Source organism: Perognathus longimembris, chromosome 3 (assembly GCF_023159225.1).
Source record: "Perognathus longimembris pacificus isolate PPM17 chromosome 3, ASM2315922v1, whole genome shotgun sequence".
In the NCBI taxonomy this organism is placed as follows: Eukaryota; Metazoa; Chordata; class Mammalia; order Rodentia; family Heteromyidae; genus Perognathus; species Perognathus longimembris.
This window is the reverse complement of record NC_063163.1, coordinates 110,921,964-110,947,686: the sequence shown is the minus strand read 5'-3', so window position 1 is coordinate 110,947,686 and position 25,723 is coordinate 110,921,964. Positions and strand designations below refer to the sequence as shown.

The window sequence follows — 25,723 nt, the reverse complement described above, 5'->3', positions numbered from 1 at the left end:
CCTTGTACAAGCTAGGCACACTCTGTACTACTCAACTACCCTGCCAGCCCACCATCACTTTTAAATAGAACATACAGCCAGGGTGCAGCAACAAACATCTGTAACACAGCAGAGTGGATGAGGCCAAGGTGGAAGAATGACGGGAATGTGAGACCAGACAGCAGGAAGCCTTAGTAACAAGGAAAAAAGGTAAGACAAAGAAGGGGAATTGGGGGCGGGGGGGGGGGGGGGGGTCCTGGGAATATGGCCTAGTGGCAAGAGTGCTTGCCTCATATACATGAAGCCCTAGGTTCAATTCCCCAGCACCACATATATAGAAAAGGCCAGAAGAGGCGCTGTGGCTCAAGTGGTAGAGTGCTAGCCTTGAGCAAAAAGCCAGAGAGTGCTCAGGCCCTGAGTTCAAGCCCCAGGACTGGCAAAAAAAAAAAAAAAAAGCTACCGGATCTGACTAAAATGTCATGATTTGGAAAAGAAGGAAAATTCAACAGAATACAGTTTAAAAAAAGTGTTTAGTGGAAAAGAATCCAAATTAATTTCTCCTGTAAATAAGTGGTGGACACCTTATGAATACTATTAATTATATACTATGTTCATCACAGCCTTCATTACTTCATTCACATTATCTACCAGAATATAAGTCCTCACAGTGAAGAGCTTGGCTGTCCTATTCACTATTGGATCATGACAAAACAGGATGCGCAGAATGGATGTTCAGTATTTATGAAAGGAAAACCTGTTGATATTACTGTTCTAACCTGAGCTGTAGCCTGCTTTGTTTATAAAGCCTAGCAGGCAGCTACTGACTCTACACCAAGGTAAGTGTCAGATGGCTTTTAGTGATCCAACTGGGCTCAGCAGGACCCTACTCAAGACATCTAATTAAAATTTTTTTTCTTTTCCCACAATTCTGTACTAGATAGATTCCTAGTTCTCTTACATTTTCTACAACTGTCAAAGTCCACTATTCTAATCCATTGATAAATGACTGATCTCTCAAAGTCACTTAGTAGCTTTAGTTAACATATCTCACCTCCAAACTATGGTTACTTAATAGTCATGTATTTTCACAGAGCACCAAAGTCTTTCATTACAACTGACACCTGGCTTTACAGTTAGGGATGCAGTCACTGGAAACAGTGGACTAAATGTTATTTGTTTGCCCCTCAGGCTGTTTCGCTTGCAGCCATGTTTCTGAGCCAGGATCCCTGAAAAGGAAAAGCAGCCCTGAGGCTCATGTCCCTCTTAAGTGCCCATATCAAAACAGCAATTGCTATGAATCCAGAACACTGGCAAGTTGGGTTCTTAATGAGGCTCTCACTTATGTTTAACTAGACATTTAAAAATTATCCTGTTCTGCATCTTAACCACACACACTGAAAACATTCACACTTGGAAGTACACCCATATTCTCTGCCCAGCAAGTTACTGACTCAGGAACTGCACTAGTTGCCCCACCACATGGAGCTTGAAATGGCTCCAGTGACATGGCTAACTCCCTGCTCTCTTAAGGGAGGAACTTACTCAAATGTAATCTCCTCACACACTATGAAAAATAACACCTATAACCTATATATATGTTTTCTTCAAGGTATTCATTACAGTCAAATTTATACTATATATTTATTTGCACAGAGGTGTGCTTTTCTTCCACATAAAAATGTAAGTTATACAAGGGTAAGAGTTGTCTGCCTAGTTCACCATTCATTATCCAATTAGCATTAGCAAAGACTAAGTTCAGTATTGTGGAGTGCCCTTCATTCCCTTGGCCACATTTATTCACACATTTACACACACACACACGCGCGCACGCACCTCATATAAAGATGTCTAATTTGGGCTGGGAATATGGCTTAGTGGTAAAGTGCTTGCCTCGTATACTTAAGCCCTGAGTTCGATTACTCAACACCACATAGATAGAAAAAGCCGAAAGTGGTGCTGTATGTAGCTCAAGTGGTAGAGTGCTAGCCTTGAGCAAAAAGCAGACAAGGACAGTGCTCAGGTCTTGAGTTGAAGCCTCAGGACTGGCAAAAACAAAACAAAATAAAGATGTCTAATTAAACTATCTTAAAAATGAGTAAGTTCTACAGATACTTTGAATCACTGCTTTATATGTACATTTTCCTTCCTCCCAAAGGATAGAAGTTTCTACTGAGAAAAGCTGTGCTTCATATTCCAACTTGAAGTTTTGACTCGTGGCTGTACTTCTACTCTTCTGATGTGATGAGGAGAGGTAGAGTCGGTTGTTAGAACAAAGCAGACCACCCAACATGTGAGTAAAGTAAGAGTGATCAGCCAGGGAAGGGTGAATGACAGTGTGTTGGTCAACTAGAAGATCCTAGAGAAAAAGCTTAAAGAAGTGAATCCAAGGGTATCTAAGAAGGAAATTGATATGATCAGCAAAGGGCTGGGAATGTGGCTTAGTGGTAGAGGGCTTGCCTAGCATGCATGAAGCCCTGAGTTCAATTCCTCAGTAACAAATAAACAGCCTTGAGTAAAAGCAGCTCAAGGACTGTACCCGGGGCCCTGAGTTCAAGCCCCAGGAGTGGAAAAAAAAAAAATAAAAATAGGAAAACCAGGGCTAGAGATGTGGCTAGGTTTAGCAAGTGTAAGGCCCTGAGTTCAAACAGCACTACTGCCAAAAAAGAAAAAGAAATCATGAAGTGAAGACTATCCCAGAAGCTGGGAATGTGGCTTAGTGGCTTGCCTAGCATGCATAAGGTCCTAGGTTCAATTCCTTAGTAGCATATAAACAAACAAACAAAAATTTTAAGTCTATTCCAGGAAAAAAAAAGGTTCAGATATAGAAAAGGCCTGAATATATAGATATAATTTATTTTTTGGTTGTTGTGAGGCTTGATCTCAAGCCCTAGCATCTCTGAGCTTCTTTCATTCAAGGACAGCACTCTACCACTTGAGCCACAACTCCACTTCTGGTGTTTCTTTTCTTTCTTTCTTTTTTTTTGGGGGGGGAGTTTATTGGGAATACGTCTCATGGCCTTTCCTGCCCAGTCTGGTTTAGAACTTAGATCCTCAGAACTCAGTCTCCTAAGTAGCTAGAATGACAGACATAAGCCACCAGATGCCTGACAAAAAAGGCCTGAATATTAAATCCTGAGAAATAATTATATTGAGGGGAACAGAGGGAAGTCACTGAAAAACACAAGTGATTTTAGAAACAGAAGACAGATCAAGGACAGAAAAATGTCACTAATAAAGAAAATGAGGGCTGGGAATATGGCCTAGTGGCAAGAGTGCTTGACTTGTATACATGAAGACCTGGGTTCAATTCCCCAGCACCACATATATAGAAAATGGCCAGAGGTGGCGCTGTGGCTCAGGTGGTAGAGTGCTAGCCTTGAGCAAAAAGAAGCCAGGGACAGTGCTCAGGCCCTGAGTCCTAGCCCCAGGACTGGCAAAAAAAAAAAAAAAAACAAAGAAAAGAAAATGATAACAAAAACAAAAGGCAAGCACTAGTCTTTTGAGGGCCAGCCTTGAGCTTTCTGAAAAAAGCTAAACAAAAACGCCCAGGCCCTGAGTTCAGGCCCCAGTGCCCACACAAAGAACAAGAAAAAGAAAGAAGGGATGGAATGAGAGAAGGGAGAGGAAGGGAACAATATTACCAAAGAGGAGGAGGAATACTATCAAAGAAAAATCTGATTTGGAAATCAAGAGGCAGCTAGCACTCTTAAGGTAAGTGACAGCTTCACATTTGCAGGGAAATGGATGTACCTAGAACAAACCTTGTTAAGTGAGGTAAGCCACACTCAGAGAGACGAAGAGCACAAGTTTTCTCTCATGTGCAGAAGCTAGATCTAAAATACAATGGAATATGATAAACTATGCAGGACTCTAGGTGTTCACACTCGGTATGACCAAAGGAGGATACTCTTAAAAGAGAGGAACACAAAGGAGCAATGCCTATGTTCATCAGGAGCATACAAAATAATAATTATCAAAATGAACTCCAGGAAATGGAAACAAGGTTTTCCCTTTATTATTGTTTCCATTTTCTTTTCTTTTTGTCTTGTTTGTTCCTTTATGTGTCTTTGGGAGGGGGGCAGAAATGGAGGGACAAAGGGTGAAAAAAAATTAACAGTGATAACTCACTAGATACTATGTTGAAAATGAACTATACAACTTTTGGGTGGGGACTGAGGGAAAAAGCTGGAGAGAGCAAGGGAAGGGGTGACATTGTCTAAAAAGAAATGTACTCTTTACCTGACAAATATAACTGTAACCCCTCTGTATATCACCTTTATAATAACAAAAAAGTTTTAAAGAGTTCCCCAACCCAGGATAACAATAAATAGCACTCATTTCAAGGGGTTAAAAAAAAAAAAAGTGAGGCTGGGAATGTGGCTTGGTAGAGTGCTTGCCTAGCATCTAGGTAGCCCTGGGTTTAATTCCTCAGTACCACATAAACAGAAAATGCCAGAAGTAGCACTGTAGCTCAGGTGGTAGAGTGCTAGCCTTGAGCACAGAGAGGCTCAGGGAATAGAGCCCTGAGTTCAAGCCCAGAACTGGCGGTAAATAAAAATAAAAAGTGGCAGCTTCAATAAAAATGGGTGGGGCAAATTAAGGATAAAGGTAAAGTAAGACAAAGATAACAAGCGGGGGCTGCTTTTCCAAGAACTGTAACAGTGAACACAGGAATGGCAAGTTTGAGACAGAAACAGTGTAAGTGAAGTTTACATAGAGAGATACAAACTTTTCTTAAACAAAAGTGAAGAAAATGAAAAGAAAAAAAAAATGGCCATGCCACCAAGGGGAGGAGGAAATGAGCACTGAATTAGAACAGGTGGAATGCGATGTGGTGGTGCGCACCTATTATCCCAGCTCTCAGAGGTGGAGAATCATGAGTTTGAGGCCAGCCTGGGCTACATAGCGAGACCCTGTCTCAAAAGAAACTCAAAACAAGAAAGTATAGGTAGAAAAGAAAACACACAAAAAACTAATGAGAAAAGTCTGTGGTATGGACCAGAAGAATTAAGGGCACTCCATATAACTTGAGTCGAGTAATATGCTAAGAATTAAGAGAGATTAGAGCTCAACAAAAAGTGTGAGTGCTGGTTGCAACTGGAAAATCAATTAAAAATAAAGAAAATGAGTACTGAAAGTAGCAGAGTTCTATGTTGGAAGTAACCTAAAACAGGATGGAAAATGCAATGTCAGATTACTCAAATGTTCTACAGAGACACTGTGAAATAGCACAGTAGTAATGGGCAAAGGGTTTTGGAGAATCAATCCTCTAAGCAGCTGATAACTGTCCATGTCTCAATGTCCTGTGCAAATCTTTCTATGCCATAATATTTTCAAGATCCAGCAATCTTGCTTAAGTCTTTTTAAATTCAACAGAGAATACAAGTATTACAAGCAACTTTCACTATTTTTTTAGTGTTTACACTATTGCGTTCTGACTTGAAATTTCACATAATTTTGGACTTTACCTTTCAAATTTCAAAACACATTAGCTTCTTTCACTTAACTGTCACTCATAAATTAAAAAGAACTTCACCCAACTTACTGGTAAACAAGGACATATATTTTTAGCAGGACATTACAGGGCTCCCTTTAGAGTTGATGATGGATTATAATTCATCACTCTTCAGGTACAGTTGTTTAAACTGGTAATCAAATTCTAACCATTCTCACCTAGCTCACATTTTTCCACTGACCACTAGACATAATTTTCTGAAATACACTCTAGTGAAATCTAATCGCATCACATTTCAAATCAAATCCAAGGCCTTTCTCTAATGAACCACTTAATTCTGTCAAAAAAAAAAAAAAAGGAAATGAGGTTAATTTGGCCACTCCCCAGTCAGTCAAGGTAACAACAGCCTTGAGTTTAAATGAGCAAACAAATTATATTACAGATGTACCTTGGCAAGTTTCTAACTCATTTCTGCAGAAGATGAACTTCAGACTTCCCACTTTGATTAGTACTTTTAAATAAAGGAATATTAGACAATCCTCTCATCTCCCATGAGAGGAGGGGAAAAAGTTTATTTGGGTCAACTGGAATACAAAAACTTTGATAACAGAGATAAGAGAATCAATCAAATGTTTGATTTGGTCCACTACATTACATTAATTACATGTATTTAAAATCACATGTGATATAAGGTTGATTTGAAAATTCCATTTTCCCCCATAATCAGCATTCCATAAAACAATCCTATTGGATTTTTCCCGATGTATTTTTTGGCATCTGTAAGTTTACTAGAATGACTGAGTCACTTACTATTTTTTAAATTTTTTTTCAAAGAAGTATCACTTTCCTTCTGTTTTTAAGTGTAGTTTAAGAATAGAGGCTGGCTGGGAATATGGCCTAGTGGTAAAGTGTTCGCCTCGTATACATGAAGCCCTGGGTTCAATTCCTCAGCACCACATATATAGAAAAAAGCTGAAGTGGCGCTGTGGCTCAAGAGGTAGAGTGCTAGCTTTGAGCAAAAAGAAGCCAGAGACAATGCTCAGGCCCTGAGTCCACGACCCAGGACTGGCAACAAAAACAAAACAAACAAGAACAGAGGCTCTTCTTACCCTAACCCGCTTTTCTATAGTTGCGTGCTATATGGATGTAGATATATAATCTCCCTAAGGTAAGTACTTAACTAGCAGTGACTGAAGGAACTTTAGGTTTGTATCTCCTCACAAAACATTTTTTGTGAGATTTTATATGAAAAATAGAGACATGTTCTTTGAGACAGAATCTGGATACTTGCTTTATATGCAAGTATCAATGAGTTCAAGAATTCATAATCAATTATTTTGTAGATACACTTCAAGTAACAATGTAAGATACTGCTTACATAAACACATGGATTAACAAGAATCTTCAGACTCTTTTAAGTTTTCTTTCTGAACTAATGCATTACAACTTTGCTATACTATTACAAAGGAGAGAGTAAAGTAGAAAGAGTTATTCCATCTTTGAAACAAGATTTCATAAGCATGATGGTAACATGCCCTTAATCCCAGCATTTGGAAAGCTGAGAGCAGGAAGATTATTGAGTTCAAGGCCAGCCTGAGCCACAGGGTGAGACCCTACTTGAGTTTATTTGTTTTGTTTTTGTTGCCAGCCCTGGGGCATGGACTCAGGGCCTGAGCACTGTCCCTAGCTTCTTTTTGGAGACCCTACTTGAAAATGAAACAACAAAAAGAGGTGAAGATGTAGCTCAATAGAGTACTTGCCTAGGATGTTGGCCCAGGGTTCCATTACCACAAAACAAACCAATGAAAGAAAGTGCCTTACTACATAGCCCAGGCTGGCCTCCAACTCTAGATCCTCCTGCCTCAGCCTCCTCAGTGTTAGTATTTCATAGAGGCCTGCACCATTAACCCCAGTTTGAACTCATCTTAAAGAAACAGAAACAGTAATTCTACTCTTATGGTACTGAATTTTAATTATCATGCATGGTTCGAAGCATTTTTACAAAAATCAATTTACCCGACACCATACTCTTGACAAAAAGTTATTTCATCTTCCTGACAGGAAACTTGGGCACCAGACAGCTTGGGAAACTTGCTCAAAATCACACAGCCCGTTAAGTGGCCCAAGTTCAGGGGGCCCCGTCGGAGGCCGGTTTAAAAGATGGTATAATCCTCTAGATAAAATTTGCTTCGTTTCACGAGACAAGCTAATGTTAAGTGCTTTAAAGAAGGCTTGGGAAGGAGGTTCCAAGAGAGCAATGTTTCGTACTCTATTACAATGTTCTACCATCCATCCTCATGGCCTAAGGAAAGTTAAGTCCTCACTCCCAAGTCTAGGTCCCCTGGGGGGTCCCCTCACCCCGTTCCAGGCAATGCTTCTAAGGCAAAAGATTTCCACGGAAAAACCACCACCACCGCATGAGTGGTGCGGCCCAGCTCCCCAACTTCCTGGGATTCTGCTCCCAACTTCGGGACTGATGGACAGATCTGTCCCTCTGGGGATGTCTCCAGGTCCCTACAGCTCTAGGAAAAGTAATTTTGTGAAACGTTTTCTTTCCTCTGGACCAGGCAGCCCCTCCTGGGTTGCCATCCCGCGGGGTCCCAGGAAGGGGTGAGGGGTGGGGTGGGGTGTGGGGGCGGGGTCGTCGGGAGGAATCGCGGAGTCTCGGACGAGGGCCGGGGAGGGGGCGCGGCGGGCCGAGGGTCCAGGCCAGACCCCGGGAGGGGGGCGAGGGGAGGGACGAGGCTTTGAAACCTGTTAGGCAGCGTCCCCGAGGAGAGGGACGAAGGCCCCGCCGAGCCCGGCACGGCGACCTTCGGCCCGGGCCGGCCTCCCCAGCTCCTCGCCAGGTCTCCCGCACCACCGATCCAGACCCTCAAGGCCAGAACCCCGCGTACGGAGCCGGCCACCCCACCACGCTCCCCACACCCATCTCTCCCGCTCCCGCCCCGGCACGGGCGCACCCACGTACACACACACCGGGTTCGAGCCCGGCGCCACGCTCAGGAGGACCCCAGCGGCCACCGAGCGCAGGGAAAAAGGAAACCCAAGCTCCGAGGAGGGTCTTACCTTTAACAGATTAGACGTCGCCATGTTCCTTCAACTTCGACTCTCGCGAGGCTCAGCGAGATTTCACGGCGCCTTTCCCCTCCCGACTCGGCCTCCGCTGGAGGCCGGAATTCCCGGCAGGGCCTAAGGGGCCAGGCCCTCCCCTCCCCTCCCCCGGGGCCCGCCCCCTCCCCCGCGGCCCGCCCCGGGAGGTGTGGGGGGCGCCGAGCTCGTCCCCGGTCCCTGGGCCGCTCGCTCGCTCGCTCTCCCCACTCCCCCCGCTCCGCCCCCTACATGGTCACCGCAGCTTCCCCGCCCGTGAGATCTCGAGGCGAACGCTCCGGGAGATGACGGCGGCGGCGGACGGTGAGAAGGTGACGGGAGCCGACCGGACCGGGAACGGGAAGCATGGACTCCCCCAGCCTCCCTCGTTCCTCCGGGCTCGCCTGAGGGGCTTGCCCCGGCCGCGGCCACCACGGAACGGATTTAGCTCGGTTTAGGCCCAGCTCGGGTTCCGCGGCCGCGTCACGTGACGCGGCGGGCGTGGGGGGGGGGCGGAGCGCGCCCCCTGCTGGCGGGACCCCGCTGCTCCCCCTCGGCTCCTCGCCTCCTCCCTCCCCCTTCCTCCCCCCTCCCCCCATCCTTGACAGACTCCTGACAGCTGTCTGTCAGAAGAGCTGATAAGGACCCGGCGCCGCCGAAGTCCTGTTGAATGCCACGGGTGCGCTCGTGCTCACTAATTAAACATTTCTATTCCAAAAAGTGCCCCGCACTTAAACCTAATAAAAGATTACTCAGGAAATGAATATTCATCTTGGATTTCCCCCGAAGGCATAATGTCCCAGAATATTCTAAAGCATTGTCCCACAAATCTCTGGTGAAGGGAACAGAATATTACCCACTATAGAGAAATTCTATAGGATATGTGCTGTTGCATCCTAAGAGATCTGAGCCAGGCACCAGTGGCTCACACCTGTAATCCTAGCCACTCAGAAAACTGAGACCTGGAAGGTCATGGTTGAAAACCAGCCTGGGCAGAAATGTCTGGGAGACTCCATCTCCAATTAACCAGCAATTGCCCAATCCTAGATTGGAGGCATGGCTCAAGTGGTAGAGCACCAAGTATGAGTGAAAAACCCTAGCAAGAGTGCAAGGCCCTGAGGTCAAGCCCTGTTACTGGAGCATTGTACCATTTGAGTCACAGCTCCACTTCCAGGCTTTTGGGGTGGGGAGGGGCAGTGTTTAATTCTCACACTCTTTCCTGCCTGGGCTGGCTTCAAACCGTGATCCTCGGATCTTAGCCTTCTGAGTAGCCACCAGCACCCGGCTTGGACTTGGAAGAATTTTATAAAGGCAAACACACGACAGCATATATGTCGAGTCCGGGAGCTAATATACCAGTCTAAGCCACCTAGTCCTTGTGAATGGAATCTTAGGACTGAACCTTTAATGACTACTTTTGAAAACCTCAGTTTCAGCATCCCATTGTCTACCCAGAACATTCCATTCTCCCAACCCATTTATTCTGGCAACACCATGGCTACAACTCTGACCTCAGTGTGTTATTTCATCAACTTCCTTCTTATCTTCTTCCACTTTCTCATTCAATTTAGATTCCATCATTATAACAATGTTGAAACATTCCAAAATGCTTAAGTATTTACTTCAAAATGAAAACATAAGCCATATGGTACAAAATTCAGGAGATGCTAAGATATGGTAATGTAGTCAAGACCTAAATTCATTAGGGAATGAAGGCACATGACCTGGATGATTTGTACATTACTGTGATAAGGAGGACTAATGGGTGGCTACTCTATTAGCACAAGACTCAAAGACAAGGTGTGGTTCACACCTGCAATTCCACTTGGGAGATTAAGACTGGAGGATCGGAGTGAAACCCTGTCGTCCCACACAAAAATGAGCTTTTTCCTTTTTTTGTCAGTTGTGGGGCTTGAACTCAGGGCCTGAGCACTGTCACTGAGCCTCTTTGTTCTTAAGGCTTGTGCTCTCTACCATTTGAACCACAGCACCACTTCCAATTTTTGACTGGTTAATTGGAGATTAGAGTCTCATGGACTTTCCTGCTAGGGCTAGCTTTGAACTATGATCCTCAGATCTCAGCCTCCTGAATAGCTTGGATTCTTGGTGTGAACCACTGGCATCCAGCAAAAATGAGCAGTTTTAAGAGTGGAGAATGAACTGATCTGGAAGTGGCCAGGGGAAAGAAGACCCAAATGTTCCATGGGCATCCTATATCAGAGGTACAGACAGCAGAGAAAAACAAAGTTTCACTTAGAACAAGAAAGTAGCAAAGGGCTAGGAATGTGGCCTAGTGGTAGAGTACTTGCCTGGCGCATACATAAAGCCCTGGGTTCCATTCCCCAGCAACACATAAGCAGGAAAAAGAAAAGAAAAAGTATGGAAGAGTTTGCAGATGTAAATAATGTTATGTGGCCTGTCCAAATGTTTAGAGATTTGGGGAAACTGATCTGAAATCCCAAGGGACATGCTCCTAGGTGTCACTGAATGAAGGGCGTCCTAGGAGTGTGGCCTAGTCTCCCTTGGAGAGGCTAAAGACATGAGTTTGCCTTTAGTGATGTAAAGGCAGATAGTGGTGTGGTCAGTCTGATGGGGAAATCATGGGAGCACTAGGGTTCCCTCTTCTTGGATGGGATTGGAAATAGGATCGTTATGGAGGGGACTCTCAATCCAAAACCCACAGACTCAGGATTTCCTTCCCCTACTGTGGAGAAGAGAATGGGCTTCATGGGCTACTGGGAATTCTAGGAAACACATTTGAATGACTAATTTGAGGCCAGTCGATTCCAAGCTACGATGAATGGCTGTGAGCCAATGGTGCCTAGTCTGTTTTGTTTTGTTGTTTTTTGCCAGTCCTGGGGCTTGCACTCAGGGCCTGGGCACTATCCCTGGCTCCTTTTTGCTCAAGGCTAGCACTCTACCACCTGAGCCACAGCGCCACTTCTGGCTTTTTCTACATATGTGGTGCTGAGGAATCAAACCAAGGGCTTCATGTATACGAGACGAGCACTTTACTGCTAGGCCGTATTCCCATCCTCTGTCTTGTTTTTCTTCGTTGAGGTGATGAAGATGTTCTAAAATGGGTTGCGGTGATGGTTGTACAACTGAATACACCAAAACCCCATCAATTGTATGTTTTCGATGACAAGATAGTATCAAAAGTACACTAAGCCAATAAAGCTGTTACCAAATACACTTTGCCATCCCACATGTTTTTATTGGCATCAATGAACTTGCCATGTCCATATCTGTATGAAATATACCCTGATCAGACTCACCCTCTCTGCTACTCTCCCTCATCCCCTCCCCCTTCCCAAACCAATTTCAACAGACTTCATTGTTCCATTCTCATCCATATACATAACATATTTTGGCCATATTGACTCTCCTTCATCCTCTCTATTGCTTTTTTAAGCAATGCTAGCAGTGCAGTTATTTATGTAAATTAAAAAAAAATTCATCTGCCCACAGTCCTTACCGCCCTGGGCCACCATGTACTGTCTCCCTAGTAAGGACTATTTCCAGCACTGTTGCTGAGACAGCTGACCCACATTCACGAGAGCGCCTGTCCAGCAGGCAATCCCCAAGGGCTGGATCATCTTCTCTAGGTCCTTCCAGGCAAGACAAAGCATTTTTCACTCACTGAGACTTTTCCTGAGTCATTACCATTTCAAGGGAACTACCAAAATAGCCAATACCAACTACTTGTTTCAGGCCAACTGTGGAGATTAACTTCTGGACAAATTCATGGTAACCATAGTAAAAAATAAAACAAAATAAGATGTGGCATTTATCAAGTGCATACCATGCACTGTCATAAACGTCTTACATGTATAACTGGTTGAATGTGCAAAGATATGAAAATTTTGTGTGCTTTAACAGCTCAACTAGAAATTAGAGTCTGGTATGTGCAAGGCCAAATCATGACAGATAAACCAAGTAAAGAAAATTATCTTTAAAATTATCTTTAAGGAAGAGTACATGGCCATTTTCCCTTTCTGCAACTCAAAAAGCTCTACGAAAAATCTAAAATACTCCTTATTATTCATTTGGTAGCAAAAATATGACATAAAGGGATATATAGACTTTATATCTTTCATTGTGAATATTCATATTTTGCTATATAGTTTGATAAATACTTTTAATTAGAGTTCTCCTCTGCATATCACCATGGTATTACATTTTATTTGTAATTTTTGTATTTGTTACACTTGTATAGTGCAAACTTCAAATTTGTAACTGTACTTCATTTGTGAACATACACAAATTGCAGTTAAATAATTGCTTCTGTTTTAAAAGTGCCTCTCAGGATGGACTGACAAATATGGATAACAGTTAACAATTCCATGGCCAGTTTTTGTTGTTGTTGGTGGTGGTGGTGGTGGTCATAAGGCTTGAACTCAGGGGCTGGGCGCTGTCCCTGAGCTCTTTGTACTCAAGGCAAGCACTGTACTTTTTGAGCCACAGCTCCACTTCCAGTTTTTGAGTGGTTAAATGGAGATAGGAGTCTCATGGGGATTTTTCTGCTCAGGCTGGCTTTGAACCACAATCCTCAGATCTCAGCCTCCTGAGTAGCTAGGACTACAGGCATGTACCACCAGCACTTGGCTCCAATACATTTTTTATTCATTATTTAAAATCAAATAATAATACAAATAAGAGTTTATACCACATTTTGCTTCTGCTGGTTGTTTTTCTGGGGGAAAAAAACAAGAGATGATGATATCAAAAGATGTTTATTTTGCTATGAAATATATAAATTAAAATCAAGTATTGAGAACTCACATTAAACAGGATTAACTCAACAACCAATTAGTAGCTACTGAATGTCACATACTTAAGACAGTGTGGTAGACACTAAAAAATACCTAGAAAGATAATGAGGTACATACAAATTTTAATATATCTTTAAATTTCCCTTTCACTTATATTCTATACCATGATTAAGCACAGCAAGTGATCTAGATTGTGTTACGATTGACATAGATGGTTACAGCTCATTGCTCCTGATTTCTTGCATCGGTTAACATTACAGAAATACCCGGAGCTGCCACAATTCAGTCAAGCTCAAGAGGATAGTTTGTTCATCGTTTCAAGACCAGGTAAAGATTGCTTGCTTAGCAAGTTGATGAAAGCACTGAGATTTAGAAAACTTTTGAAGCAGAGGTGGCTATTATTTATAAGCTGTGGAATTCCCATGAGTTAGCTTTTTGTTGGGACTCTCTTTTGTTATTTAAAAAGTCATAGGATCTAACTGAAGACTCTGTAGTCCTTAGGTTATTTTTTTTCACCCTCTAAAGACTGCAAGTTTCCTTCACATTTCCAAGATAAATCTTTCCAGGTTGTTAGAGGGAAACCGATGAACAAGCTTATCAAATAGTCTTTGCCAGACCTAAGGAAATTATCCAAATGCACTGCACCTTTAAGTAGATGGAAACTTCGTTCTTAACGGAACCAAGGGCAGTATAAAACAGACAAAATACTCAATAAAGTTATTTTATTACTCAGTATGTATCTTTTGGCAGTACTGGGGATTGAACTCGGTGCCTGGCATTTGGTAGGCGGTGTGCTACCATTTGAGCCATACCTTCACCCCCTTTTTGCCTTGGCTTCCAGTCTTTATGTCCAGACCAGCCTAACTGCTCTGGGGATGGCCTAACAGGTGAGCATTGTTGAGCCCCACCATTGGTTAAGATGGAATCTGGTGAACTTTTTCTGGTCCAGGCTGGCCTAGAAACTTGATTTCTCTGATCTTCACCTGTCAAGTAGCAGAGATTACTATCTCAAACCATTATGCCTGCCTCCGTTTTTAATGTACAGTAAAGTTCCATTTTTAAAAAATTGTGGCATGCTTAAGACCTTTGAAAGTCTACATTTTCAAGCTTCCAAACAAAGACATCTTGTTTACTACTAAGGTGCATATAAAGGCCACATTTAAAATGCAAAGTATAGTGATTAAAAACCTTTTGGTTGAAGCTTACCATTTAATAAACCATCAGTCACATCACTGTATGCATTGAGCATGTTTCTGTAGCTCAGTAGGAGGAATTTCTGTTAGGGCAAATTTATTATAAATGGAACAGTTTTCTCTTGTTTTAAAAAAATGACAGTGACTTCAAATATTTGGTAACTAGCTACATTGTTCTAAATTCTTCAATTTAAATGCAGTTAAAATTTAAATAAATTTTAAATTGAATAACTAACATAAAACAAGTATACCTGACTTCTAAGAAATTTGGTCAAACTGTTTTGCCTGCAGCAAATATTTCTTATTATTTTGGCATTACTATCCACATATTTCTATGGCAACGGGTAAAAAAGTAGGTCACCTATTTTTACATGTGTCAATAAATAAGCACCCCCTGGCTAAGGGTATACAGATGTTTGGCAATCTTGTTTAGCTATAATTAAGCACTCAGGTATTTGAAGTGAACATTCACTGTACTGTTGTTCTACCGCAAATAGCTCCTCTATAATATAAAACTGATATAGCCTAATTTTCTATATTATCCATTAGATATTTCCCCTTTTCTTTCACATTCCTCAGTGCACTCTTCTCTCTCTCTCTCTCTCTCTCTCTCTACACACACACACACACACACACACACACACACACACCCTAGAACTTGATAACCCAGCATTAACAGGCCAGAGTTCCAGGCTAGCTTCTACACATTCAAGTATCAACTTTCTTTGCCTTCCCACTGGTTTCTTCCGACTTCTACACTTTGGAATACTTCTTGTCCCACAGCCCAGACATCAGTCTTCATCCAGCATTAACATTATAACAGTGCCCGATGAAAGCCAAACCATATCTTACGTGTTCACCATTTAACTTCATAAATAGGCACAGGTGGCTATACTTTAAATTGCTGTTAGGTATTCAGGGTCTGAGGCTAAGCCATTTTGGACTGATAGAAGACTGCAATAGAACGTTTCACAGTAAAAGTCAACCATTTCACATTCTGGGGGACAGGTATTTTCTCATCTGGTCAGTTATCGCTTGAATAGTGAAATTAGCCTAAGGATATAAAAGATTTTGACAATATAAATATTCAAAACTTTTGTTGTGACATTATAATTTATATTCTCTTTATAAGCACTATTAAAAATACATGAACCTAGAAAATGTACAAGTATCTGAAAATACAATTAAATATCTACTTGGAGATGCACAAAAACCACATTCAAATATGACTTTTTTTTTCCTCATGGGGTTTGAACTCAGGGCCTGGACGCTGTTCCTGAGCTTCTTTTGCTCAAAAGACTACTAGCACTCTACCATTTTAAGCCACAGCGCCACTTTTCTGCCCTGGCTAGTTTTGAACCGTAATCTTCAGATCTCAGCCTCCTGAGTAGCTAGGATTACAGGTGTGAGCCATCAGTGCCCCTGGCTCATATACAACTTTTTGTTTGGTTTTGGTTTTGTTGCCAGTCCTGGGGCTTGTACTCAGGGCCTGAGCACTGTCCCTGGCTTCTTTTTGCTCAAGGCTAGCACTCTGCCACTTGAGCCACAGCACCACTTCCAGCTTTTTCTCTCTCTATATGTGGTGCTGAGGAATCGAACCCAGGGCTTCATGTATACAAGATGAGCACTTTACCATTAGGCCAAATTCCCAGCCCCAAATACGACTTTTTGATTGTATGAATTCACCTGGGACTTCACTATCAGGTCTGCTTTGGAGGCAGGGGTTCAGAGTTAAAGGCAAGCACCCCAGGATCCATGAAAACACATGTCCTTCTGCCTCCTTGGCACAGCAGGGAAGGAGCCCAGGACACTGCATTCCCAACCACTGGAAACGCTGTGGAGTACACAGGAGTTGTCTAATGCTTTCTGTATTCTAAAAGCTTTCATCCCCCCCCCCCTTGATTCTCAAAGGAATTCCAAGAAATTCAATAAATGAGGTCACTCGTCTCATTTTACAGATGAGAAAAAAATGGTGCTTAGAGAGAAACTAAGCAACTTCTTCAGGACCAACAATTAGTAGGGCAAAGATAGGCTCAGAACCAGGTTTTCTGACTTCTTGCTGAATAGTCTTTCTACTATACCACTTTGGTTCTGATGAAGTAACTACAATTTAACAGTAAAAATCTTATAATTCTAAAAAAGCAGCTTCATTGGGTACCCATTTTGGATTAGGAATAGCTTCTGGAACGGAATAGTCAAATATGCTATAAAATACTTATCATTGTCATTAAAATGTCCCTTTCAGGAAAGTTTAATCAGTAAGTTACAAACTAGGACTCTTTAAAGTCATTTTCTTTTCTTTACTTTACTTTTTTTTTTGTGTGTGTGCCAGTCTGGAAACTGAACTTAGGGCCTGGGCACTGACCTTGCACTTATTTTTACTCAAAGGTAGCACTCTGCCACTTGAGCCACAGCTCTGATTCTGGCTTCTTTGGTAGTTTGTTGGTGATAGTTTCACAGACTTTCTTGCCGGGGGTTGGCTTTGAACAGTGATCTTCAGATCTTAGCCTTCTGAGTGACTTAGTCTTTCTTCTCTTGTACTGATGAAATTGTCAAATGAAATGGGAAGGCTAAGTATAACAAGCAGTCAATTTTCCTTGTCAAACCATTTTCTATACTCTGCTTAGATATGAAATAAAATTTGGAAATTTATTTGGGGGGGGGAAAAAAGGAGTGAAAAACACCAATCTGTGCTGGGACTGCGGCTTAGTGGTAGAATGCATAAAGCCCTGGGTTTCATTCTTCAATACCACATACACAGAAAAAGCCACAAGTGGCACCATGGCTCAAGTGATAGAGTACTAGCCTTGAGCTAAAGAAGCTCAGGGTCAACGTCCAGTTCCTAAGTTCAAGACCCAGGACTGGAACACACACACACACACACACACACACACACACACACACACACACACAATTACAATCAGATAAAAGTAAAAAAAAAGGCATTTCTGATGGCAAACCTAGTACCTTAAACAAGGACCTGATATTTCAGCCATAGCAAATACTTCTGTGATTGCTTACGTTGCAAGTGAAGAATGTACTACTTCTAAATCCACTTGACTATTGGGTAATAAGTAATTCAAGAAAATGTTAACTCCTGATAAAAATGTTTTTAATAAGACTATATGTGTACAAAAATCCATTTAGAACTGTTAAGAAAATGTGTAATATCGGCATATCTTGACACTAAGGTCTGCTACATGCTAGCAATGGAAGTAATTACACAGACATTTGAGTTTCAAGACAAAGCTCTCTGCTTTGCCTGATAATTTCACAAAAAACCCAATCCAGTAGGGCAACAACTGAGCAGAGTGCTGTGAATCAAACAACTTACACAACAGCATCAGTGCAGGCAGGTTTATCGCTTCTTAGAGGCTTTCACTGTGTCATTCCGTGGTTAATGATGGAATTCACGCTGAGTTGACACCCATCTGTTCTCAGTTCTTTGGCATGTCTGAAGTCAACAGAAACACTCTTTCCTGGGCTTTACCGCCTCTTCCGAAGAATGCACAGTATTCGGAACAAAACCACTTTTTACCCCTTCCCAGCCATCCTGGATACAAATCTCTCCCTTTTTAACAAGTTCATAGATGTCTCTTGTCAGGAGAGTGAAGGATTCTTCAACGTTCGTGGCGTCCTTAGCTGATGTTTCAATGTACTTCATTCCACAGTCTGCAGACAGTTTTTCTGCCTCTGCTCTTGTAACTTGACGCTGTGAAGCTAAGTCACATTTATGCCCCACCAGGAGAAATACAGTTTGAAATGGCTGTACGTACATTTTTGCTTCTTCTAACCAATCTTTCACATGTTCAAAAGAGCGCCGATTAGTAATGTCAAATACTAAAAATCCCCCGACTGAGTTGCGGTAGTAAGACCGAGTTATTGATCTGAAAAATAAAGATTAAAAAAAGGTTGCAAAAGACATGTTATTTTGCCCTCTTTCAAATAATGGATCACCAGAATCAAATATGAAGATACCTTAATGTGACTTAATTAGAATGAATGTGTAAGCCATATATGGAGAGTCTTAGCTGGATTGTGGTTCAAAGGCAGGCTGGACAGGAAAGACTCTTCTTTCCAATTAACAATCTAAAACACTGGAAGCAGAGCTGTGGCTCAAGTGGTAGAGTGCTAGCCTTGAACAAAAAAGCTCAGGGACAGTGTCCAAAACCTGAGTTCAAGCCCCATGACCAACAGAAATAAATAAATAGTCTTAAGTGAACAAAAATATTCTGAAACTTAACATACATGTCCAGTTCATACAATGAAAGTAGTACCCTCTAGATATATAAGCACATTCATGATGTGTCTGTCATTTCACTCTTTTATGAGTATTTGTTTTGTTTTTAAATATCTGAAGGAATAGTTACACCACTGTGGTTAAAATAGCCATTTGAGGAGATTAGACAAGGGTACAGGTGTTTGAACTCATGGCCATTCTACTTGAGCCATATTCCTGGCCCCTTTTGCTTTATTTTTCAGACAGGGTCTTATCCTTCTGCTCCTGCTGGCCTTGAGGCTCAATCCTCATACCTCCTCCTGCTGTAGCTGGGTTTATAGGTGTAATCTGCACCATTGCTTAGCGCTACCCAGTGTTTTTCAAATGCCCAGCACTTGTGAACAATGCATACATCTCTTGTATAGCTTGGGTGATGAATCCTTACAAAAGGGGCACACTGCCATCTACTGGTGGATCTTTTCCCTACATTTTTTATTAGCCCATATTAACTATACAAGAGAGGTAATATTTCCATACCCCCATATAATATACTTTGATCATACTCACCCCTCTAGTACTCTTTCCCCACCTCTCAATATATCTTTTTTTGTTGGTTGTGGGGCTTGAGCTCTCTGAGCCTGAGCGCTGTCCTCTGAGCTCTTCAGCTCAAGGCTAGTGCTCTACCACTTTGTGCCACAGCGCTACTTCCAGTTTTCTGGTGGTTAATCGGAGGTAAGAGTCTCTCGGACTTTCCTGCCTGGGCTGGGTTTGAACTGTGAGCCACCAGCGCCCATACCCTCAATACACCTTAATGAACCCATGTGTAGCTGACTTGGTTAGTCATATACATAGCCAGTGGGGGAACAGGAGAAATGACAGAGAGCAAGAAATTTTGTCCCAGAGCTCTTCAGCTCAAGGCTATGCTCTACCACTCAGATCTCAAGCCTCCAGAGCAGCTAGGATTACAGGCATGAGCCAAGGGCACCTGGTGAGAAAGAGATAACAGCAGTCCAAAAAGAAAAGCTGTCCAGTATCAGAACCATTAGTAATGTAGTCATGTCTTCGCACCAAGGTCTCTGTGAGGCTAAGAAGTAATCTGTTATGGAAGAGGGTAAATGAATTAAATATTTAGAAATTCATAAACAATAAAGACTCATGCCATGAAAATAAAGTAGTCAACCATCTCGGGGAAATTTTGGGAGGCAAGGAACCCTTTAATCAGGAGCAGGCGGATGAAATCAAAGATGAGTTGTAGTATCTCATTCTCCCCCCTTCCACCGGGAAGAAAGATGGGTAATACTTGGTGGATCTTTTTGAACTTTAGAGGGAACGTGTACACTATGATGTGTTTTTATGATCCATTAAGCAGGAGACCTAAAAGCCTCCCAGCTTTAATATGGCTGAAAGCAAGAGTAAGTCTTGGGCTGGTCTGAGCTATAATGCAAGCAACTTTGCCACTTGGGCCATCAGATCTAATAGCACTGTCCTAAAGTGTCTGGAGCAGACCAGGATGTTCCTTGCAGCCCAGGGAGGCCTCCCTAAGACCATTACAGTATTGACTCTAGAATAACAATGTGCTCTTTGGCAACGGGCTACTACATTTGTGGAAAAGGTTACCGCTTTGATAGAGCCCAAATACCTGGCTCTCATCACCCAAAGACTGCAATCTGAATGCTCGCCGCTAGCTAGGTATTCCCAGTTCACAAGGAAATTCATACCCAGCAAATACTCAGACATAGACTCAAATATGGAGTAGGTCCTGAGTAGAACTGGAGGAACAAGGCTCCCAAACTCAGCACACTCACTCACATACCCCCACACTCACACCCAACTCCACCACCCCATGGACTTAAGAGTTTCCTAGAGAATATTGACTTAGGCTCAGATTTCAGAGCTCTGGTGGATGCTCACGTGGCTCTATGCCTGTGGGACCATGGGAAACAGCACACCGTGGAAGCCAGGGTGTAGTAGAACAGAGACACTCACTGATGGCCAAGTGCATTTTGTAGAACAGCAGCACTTCAAAACGTTCTCTGTAAAAGGAGTCTGGGTCGGGCCACACTGTATCTTGGAGGTTCACAAAGTATGTTCATCTATCAAAAGCTCTGAGAAGGGCTAGGAATGTAGCTCTGTCACACAGCACTTGCTTGTCGTGTGTGTGGGAAAGGAGAGGCTTGAGAAATCCAGCAATGACCCAGCATTTCCAAAAGGGTTGGATCAAGCCCCATTTTCAGGGGCTGGAGATGTGCCTTAGTGGTAGAGGGCTTGCCTAGCATGCATGAAGCTCTGGGTTCAAATCCTTACTAACACACAAATAGAAAAAGTGGGAAAGAGCACAGTGGCTCAAGTAGCAGAGGGCTAGTCTTGAGCAAACAAAGCTCAAGGACAGTGCCCAGGCACTGGCTCAGGCCTATAATACTAGGCTGAGATCTGAGGATGGAGGTTCAAAACTAACCCAAGCATAAAAGTCCAAGAGACTCTTATCTCTAAACAACCAGCAAAAGGCTGGAAATGGAGCTGTGACTCAAATGATAGAGTGCCAGCCTTGATGGAAAAAGACAGGTGACAGCACAAGGCCCTGAGTTCAAGACCCAGTACTGGCATACAAAGTAATAAATAATGCTAACTTATGTATAATCACTAATAAGCCTCCCAAGAAAATATTTCCCACAAATGCTTCATGATATGCTCTTTCCTTCACGAGTTTTGCTATGAAAAAATATGTGCAAAGATATCTATGATTCAAAATATTTTTTTTCATGATGGTCTTGGGACTTGAACTCAGGGCCTAGGCTTTCTTTTGCTCAAGGCTAGCAGTCTACCACTTAAGCCACCATGCCACTTCTGCTTTTCCTGAGTCGTTTTGTGGAGATAAGAGTCTCGCCTCATATACATGAAGCCCTGGGTTTGATTCCTCAGCACCACATACATAGAAAAAGCCAGAAGTGGCACTGTGGCTCAAGTGATAGAGTGCTAGCCTTGAGCAAAAAGAAGCCAGGGACAGTGCTCAGGCCCTGAGTTCAAGCCCCAGGGCTGGGAAAAATAAAAACAAGAGTCTGACATGCTTCAGACAGTAATCCTCAGATCTTAGCCTCGAGAGTACTAGGATTATAGGTGTGAGCCACCAAATGTCAAGAACAAGTACTAGGGAGGAATGAGGGAGGAGGTAAGAAACAGTACAAAAAATGTACCCAAGGCCTAATGTATGAAACTGTAACCTCTCTGTACATCACTTTGACAATAAATAAGAAAAAAAAGAACAAGTACTAATCATTTCAGAGGGTGGAACAAGAACTATCAGTGAGTACCTTTTACTGAAATATCTCAATTTTTTGAGATTACAAGTGAAAAGAATTTGTGATCCACCTTTAAGTAGTAAAATCTAGGAGGAATCTTGATTCCTTCATTTAGCAAATGAAGGGCAAATCTGAAATTAAAGAAAGCTTATTAGCGGGAGTGGGGTGGGGTGGGAGAGTGTCATACCTGTAATCCAAACTACTTTGGAGTCTGAGATCTGATTGTGGTTCAAAGCCATCCCAAGCAGGAAGTCTGTGAGACTCCTATCTCCAAGGAAGTGGCACAGTGGCTCAAATGGTAGAGCACTAGCCTTGAGCAAAAGAAGCTCAGGGACAGAGCCTAGGCCCAGAGTAGAAGCCCCAGGACCAGCAAAAAAAAAAAAAAAAAAAAAAAAAAAAGGCTTATGAAGAGGGGAAATCCTTCACAGAATTCTAATATTATATAAATCAAATCAGTAACCTTTAACACTTCTCTGAAGGCTGGCCTGGCCATCTTTCCAACTTCATTAGTAAGAAAATGAATGTACAAGCAAGCTAAGCAGTTCCCTTAGTATCTCTATGAATCAAGTGTCGGAGCTGGGAAAGAAAGCCAAAGCCAACACTTTGAACGTTGGCCATCCTCACAGATGTAGGCTGATCTCATTCAGCATGGACGCTGGCTGGGGTGAGGGGAAGCATGTCTGGGAAGTCCCCTCCCAGAGTACTGTATTTCACAAGCAAAGAGCTGACTGCAGAATGCAAAAGGCTTTCTTGAGTTGCATTGCACAAGATGATCTTTGGGAAACAAAATATTGCAATACATCAGCTGAGCTACTCCAAACTGAAAATGGGCTTTCAGTCTGGTTGAGTGTGACCTATCTAGGAAATTCATACCATTCCCTTTACTTACAAATCACGAGTTGTCTTTGTGATATCATTCAAGTTCCCCAGTGAACATTGAGAATGAGACGAATTTACCTGGCTCCTTTTTCTAGTTAGAAGTGTATTTTCTATTCTATTCTCGCCCGAACATTAAGGGCTGGATCATAAGCAACATGAAGAAGTTCCTGGCAAATCTTTTCTCCAACCAAGTCCTCCTAAAGACTACTCAACCCTTCACAAGGCCCACACCACCAGGCACAACTCAGCTGTGTGCATGTCCTGATACTGTATCTAGTTGTCCAGCTAGATCCCTTGTCAGGGGTCAAGGTCCAGTATTTCCAGATGACCACCCTGGGGGGGGAGGTGTTCTATCATACTGCAGTCTGAGAACCCTGCCCACTGAGCTCCTGCAGGGACCTCAGCAAGCTCTCCCAGCCACACATAGGTGGGGTCGCTCGGTTAGGGCTGGAAAAGAGGGGGAAGGAAGGAAAGAAGGAAGATAGGAAGGAAGGGAGGAAGGGAGGAAGGGAGGGAGGGAGGGAGGGAGGGAGGGAGGGAGGGGAGAGTGTGCGCAGAAGAGTCATCAAAATACGGGCAGGGTCCCGCCGCCCGCCCGTGGCTCAGGCCTGTAAATCCTAGTTACTCAGGAGGTTTGAGATCTGAGGCTCGAGGTTCGAAGCCAATCCTGGGCAGAAAAGTCTGGGAGACTCTCAATCTCCAATTAAATCAGCAGAGAGCCGGAAGTGGAGCTGTGGCTCAAAGTGGTAGAGCATTAGCCTTGAGCAAAAAGAGCTCAACCAGAACCCAGGCCTCGAATTCAAGCCCTAGGACAGGCACGCACGCACGCACACACACACACACACACACACACACACACACACACAGAAGGAAAAGAAAGGAAGGAAGGAAGGAAGGAAAAGAGAAAAAAACGAGCTGGGGCAGAAAGAAGTGAGGAAAGAGGGAGGACGTCGAGGGTGACCCTGGTCCGGGTGGGAAAGCCGGAGACGAAAGGGGGGGGGCGCAGAAAATGGGCGCCAAAGAAAAAAGTGAGAAATTGCGGAGGAGGAAGTCGTCCCTGGAAGAGGAGGGGCAAAGGGGAAGCGAGAACGGAGCGAGGGCACTTTGGGGTGGGCCGGGCCCGGGGCTGGGGGAGGGGGAGGGGAGGAGGGTGGAGGACGGGGGAGGCCCCCTCCCCCCCCCCCGCGCTCCCCAGGCCCCCGCCCGGGGCGGGCCCCAGAGGAACTCCTACCTGAACCGCTCCTGTCCCGCCGTGTCCCAGAGCTGCAGCTTGATCCTCTTGCCGGGCTCGATCTCCAGCAGGCGGGAGAAGAAGTCCACGCCCACGGTGGGGTCGCAGGCCGGGGAGCGCAGCCCCGGGAAGCGGCCCTGGGTGAAGCGGTGCAGCAGACACGACTTGCCCACCGTGGAGTCCCCGATCACAATGAGGCGGAACTGGTAGATCCAGATGGTCTCCATCGCTCCCCCGGCCGAGCCGCCACACCCGCCCTCTGCGGGGCAAGTTCGCCGGCGGGAACTGTCCCTTCAGCACCTCCGGGGCGCCAGCCGGCAGCCTTCCAGCATATTCCTGCGGCAGCGCCCGCCGCCTGGTCCCCGCCCTCTCGAGTGGGCGGGGCGGGGCCGGTTTGGGGGCGGGGCCTCGCGTTGGAGGGCGGGGCCGGCCCCCGCCCCGAGTGCTGGAGAGAGTGAACTTCCGTCCCTAATCTCCGTAAATCATTCCACCTCAGAGCTGATTGGGCGTCGACCCGAAAGTGGGTGTGGTGAAGTGACGAGACAGAGACAGTAACCAATGAAAATGAATCCAGAGCTCGACTCCGGGAGGATCAGCCAATGAAAAGTGAGAGTCATTCTGTGGCCGACGAGGGCTCTGATTTTTGCAAGTCTCCACAGGCTGTGTAACTTGCGGCGAGGCTGTTGCTCTTCGGCCTGGGTGGGTTTGTTAACATCCCATTTTTCTGAAAAATCTCAGTTGGTGGCTTCCGGCCCTTGCTGAGCGCCACCTACGGGGATTCTAGAACAGTATAAGAATTAATTTGTAGACCTGAATGCTTCTAGAAAAGTCTGCCCATTGCTGTGCTCCACCCCCTTCTCTGATTTCAGTATCACTGAGGAGAATTAGCCCTGTGTCCTCTGGGCCCTTCAGCCTGGAGAAGAAAGCAAGGTAGGAAAAGTGAAATATTGAAATAATCACAAATTCCTGCCTTTCTCAGATTCCATATTTAGGAAAAGGGCTACAGGTGGTTTCCTAGCTTGTGTCTCTCTGGTCAGTGATCAAAGCAGACTTAAACTCTGGTGATTTTTCTCATCTCTTTCTTCAAATAATATTGAATTCAAGATTTATCCTTGAAAAATCAAACCGTTTTAGAGTGTATGTTTTCTAAAACAAAATGTTCAAAAATTGCACTTTTTCCGCTTTCTTTTTTTTTTTTGGCCAGTCCTGGGGCTTGGACTCAGGGCCTGAGCACTGTCCCTGGCTTATTTTTGCTCAAGGCTAGCACTCTGCCACTTGAGCCACAGCGCCACTTCTGGCCATTTTCTGTATATGTGGTGCTGGGGAATCAAACCCAGGGCCTCATGTATAGGAGGCAAGCACTCTTGCCACTAGGCCATATCCCCAGCCCATTTCCGCTTTCTTTTGATCATATCAAAGTTTCTGTTCTTTCTTGTTTGGGGAGACATCACTTTAAAGAATGTGGTTAATCCCCTGTCATTCAGCTTTTTGGAGGGAAGAGCTTTTCCCCTATAGTTGACCATTGTAAATGTCTCTTTCTCCAATTGTTTCTACTCTTCAGCCTGAAAAAAGAATGTCACTTTTCCACAATTCCAAAACTAAGTAA

The 25,723-nt window shown here is 43.7% G+C and overlaps 2 protein-coding genes across 2 annotated transcripts in view; both read right to left on the bottom strand.

Moving 5' to 3' along the window:
• Window positions 1–8,631, bottom strand: part of Cul5 (cullin 5) — a 45,409-nt gene extending 36,778 nt beyond the window's left edge. The window contains exon 1 of the mRNA XM_048343786.1: window positions 8,504–8,631. Coding sequence (XP_048199743.1) covers window positions 8,504–8,527 — 24 coding nt within the window. The 5' untranslated portion in view covers window positions 8,528–8,631. The remainder of the gene's footprint in view (window positions 1–8,503) is intronic.
• An 8,818-nt stretch (window positions 8,632–17,449) lies between these two features.
• Rab39a (RAB39A, member RAS oncogene family) lies at window positions 17,450–24,440 on the bottom strand. Its single transcript, XM_048340970.1, has 2 exons — window positions 24,118–24,440; window positions 17,450–18,379 (listed from the first exon to the last, which is right to left on the bottom strand). Exons 1-2 carry the CDS (start codon window positions 24,342–24,344, stop codon window positions 17,953–17,955), a joined length of 654 nt encoding a protein of 217 aa, XP_048196927.1. The 5' UTR covers window positions 24,345–24,440; the 3' UTR covers window positions 17,450–17,952.
• Window positions 24,441–25,723: the final 1,283 nt, after the last annotated feature.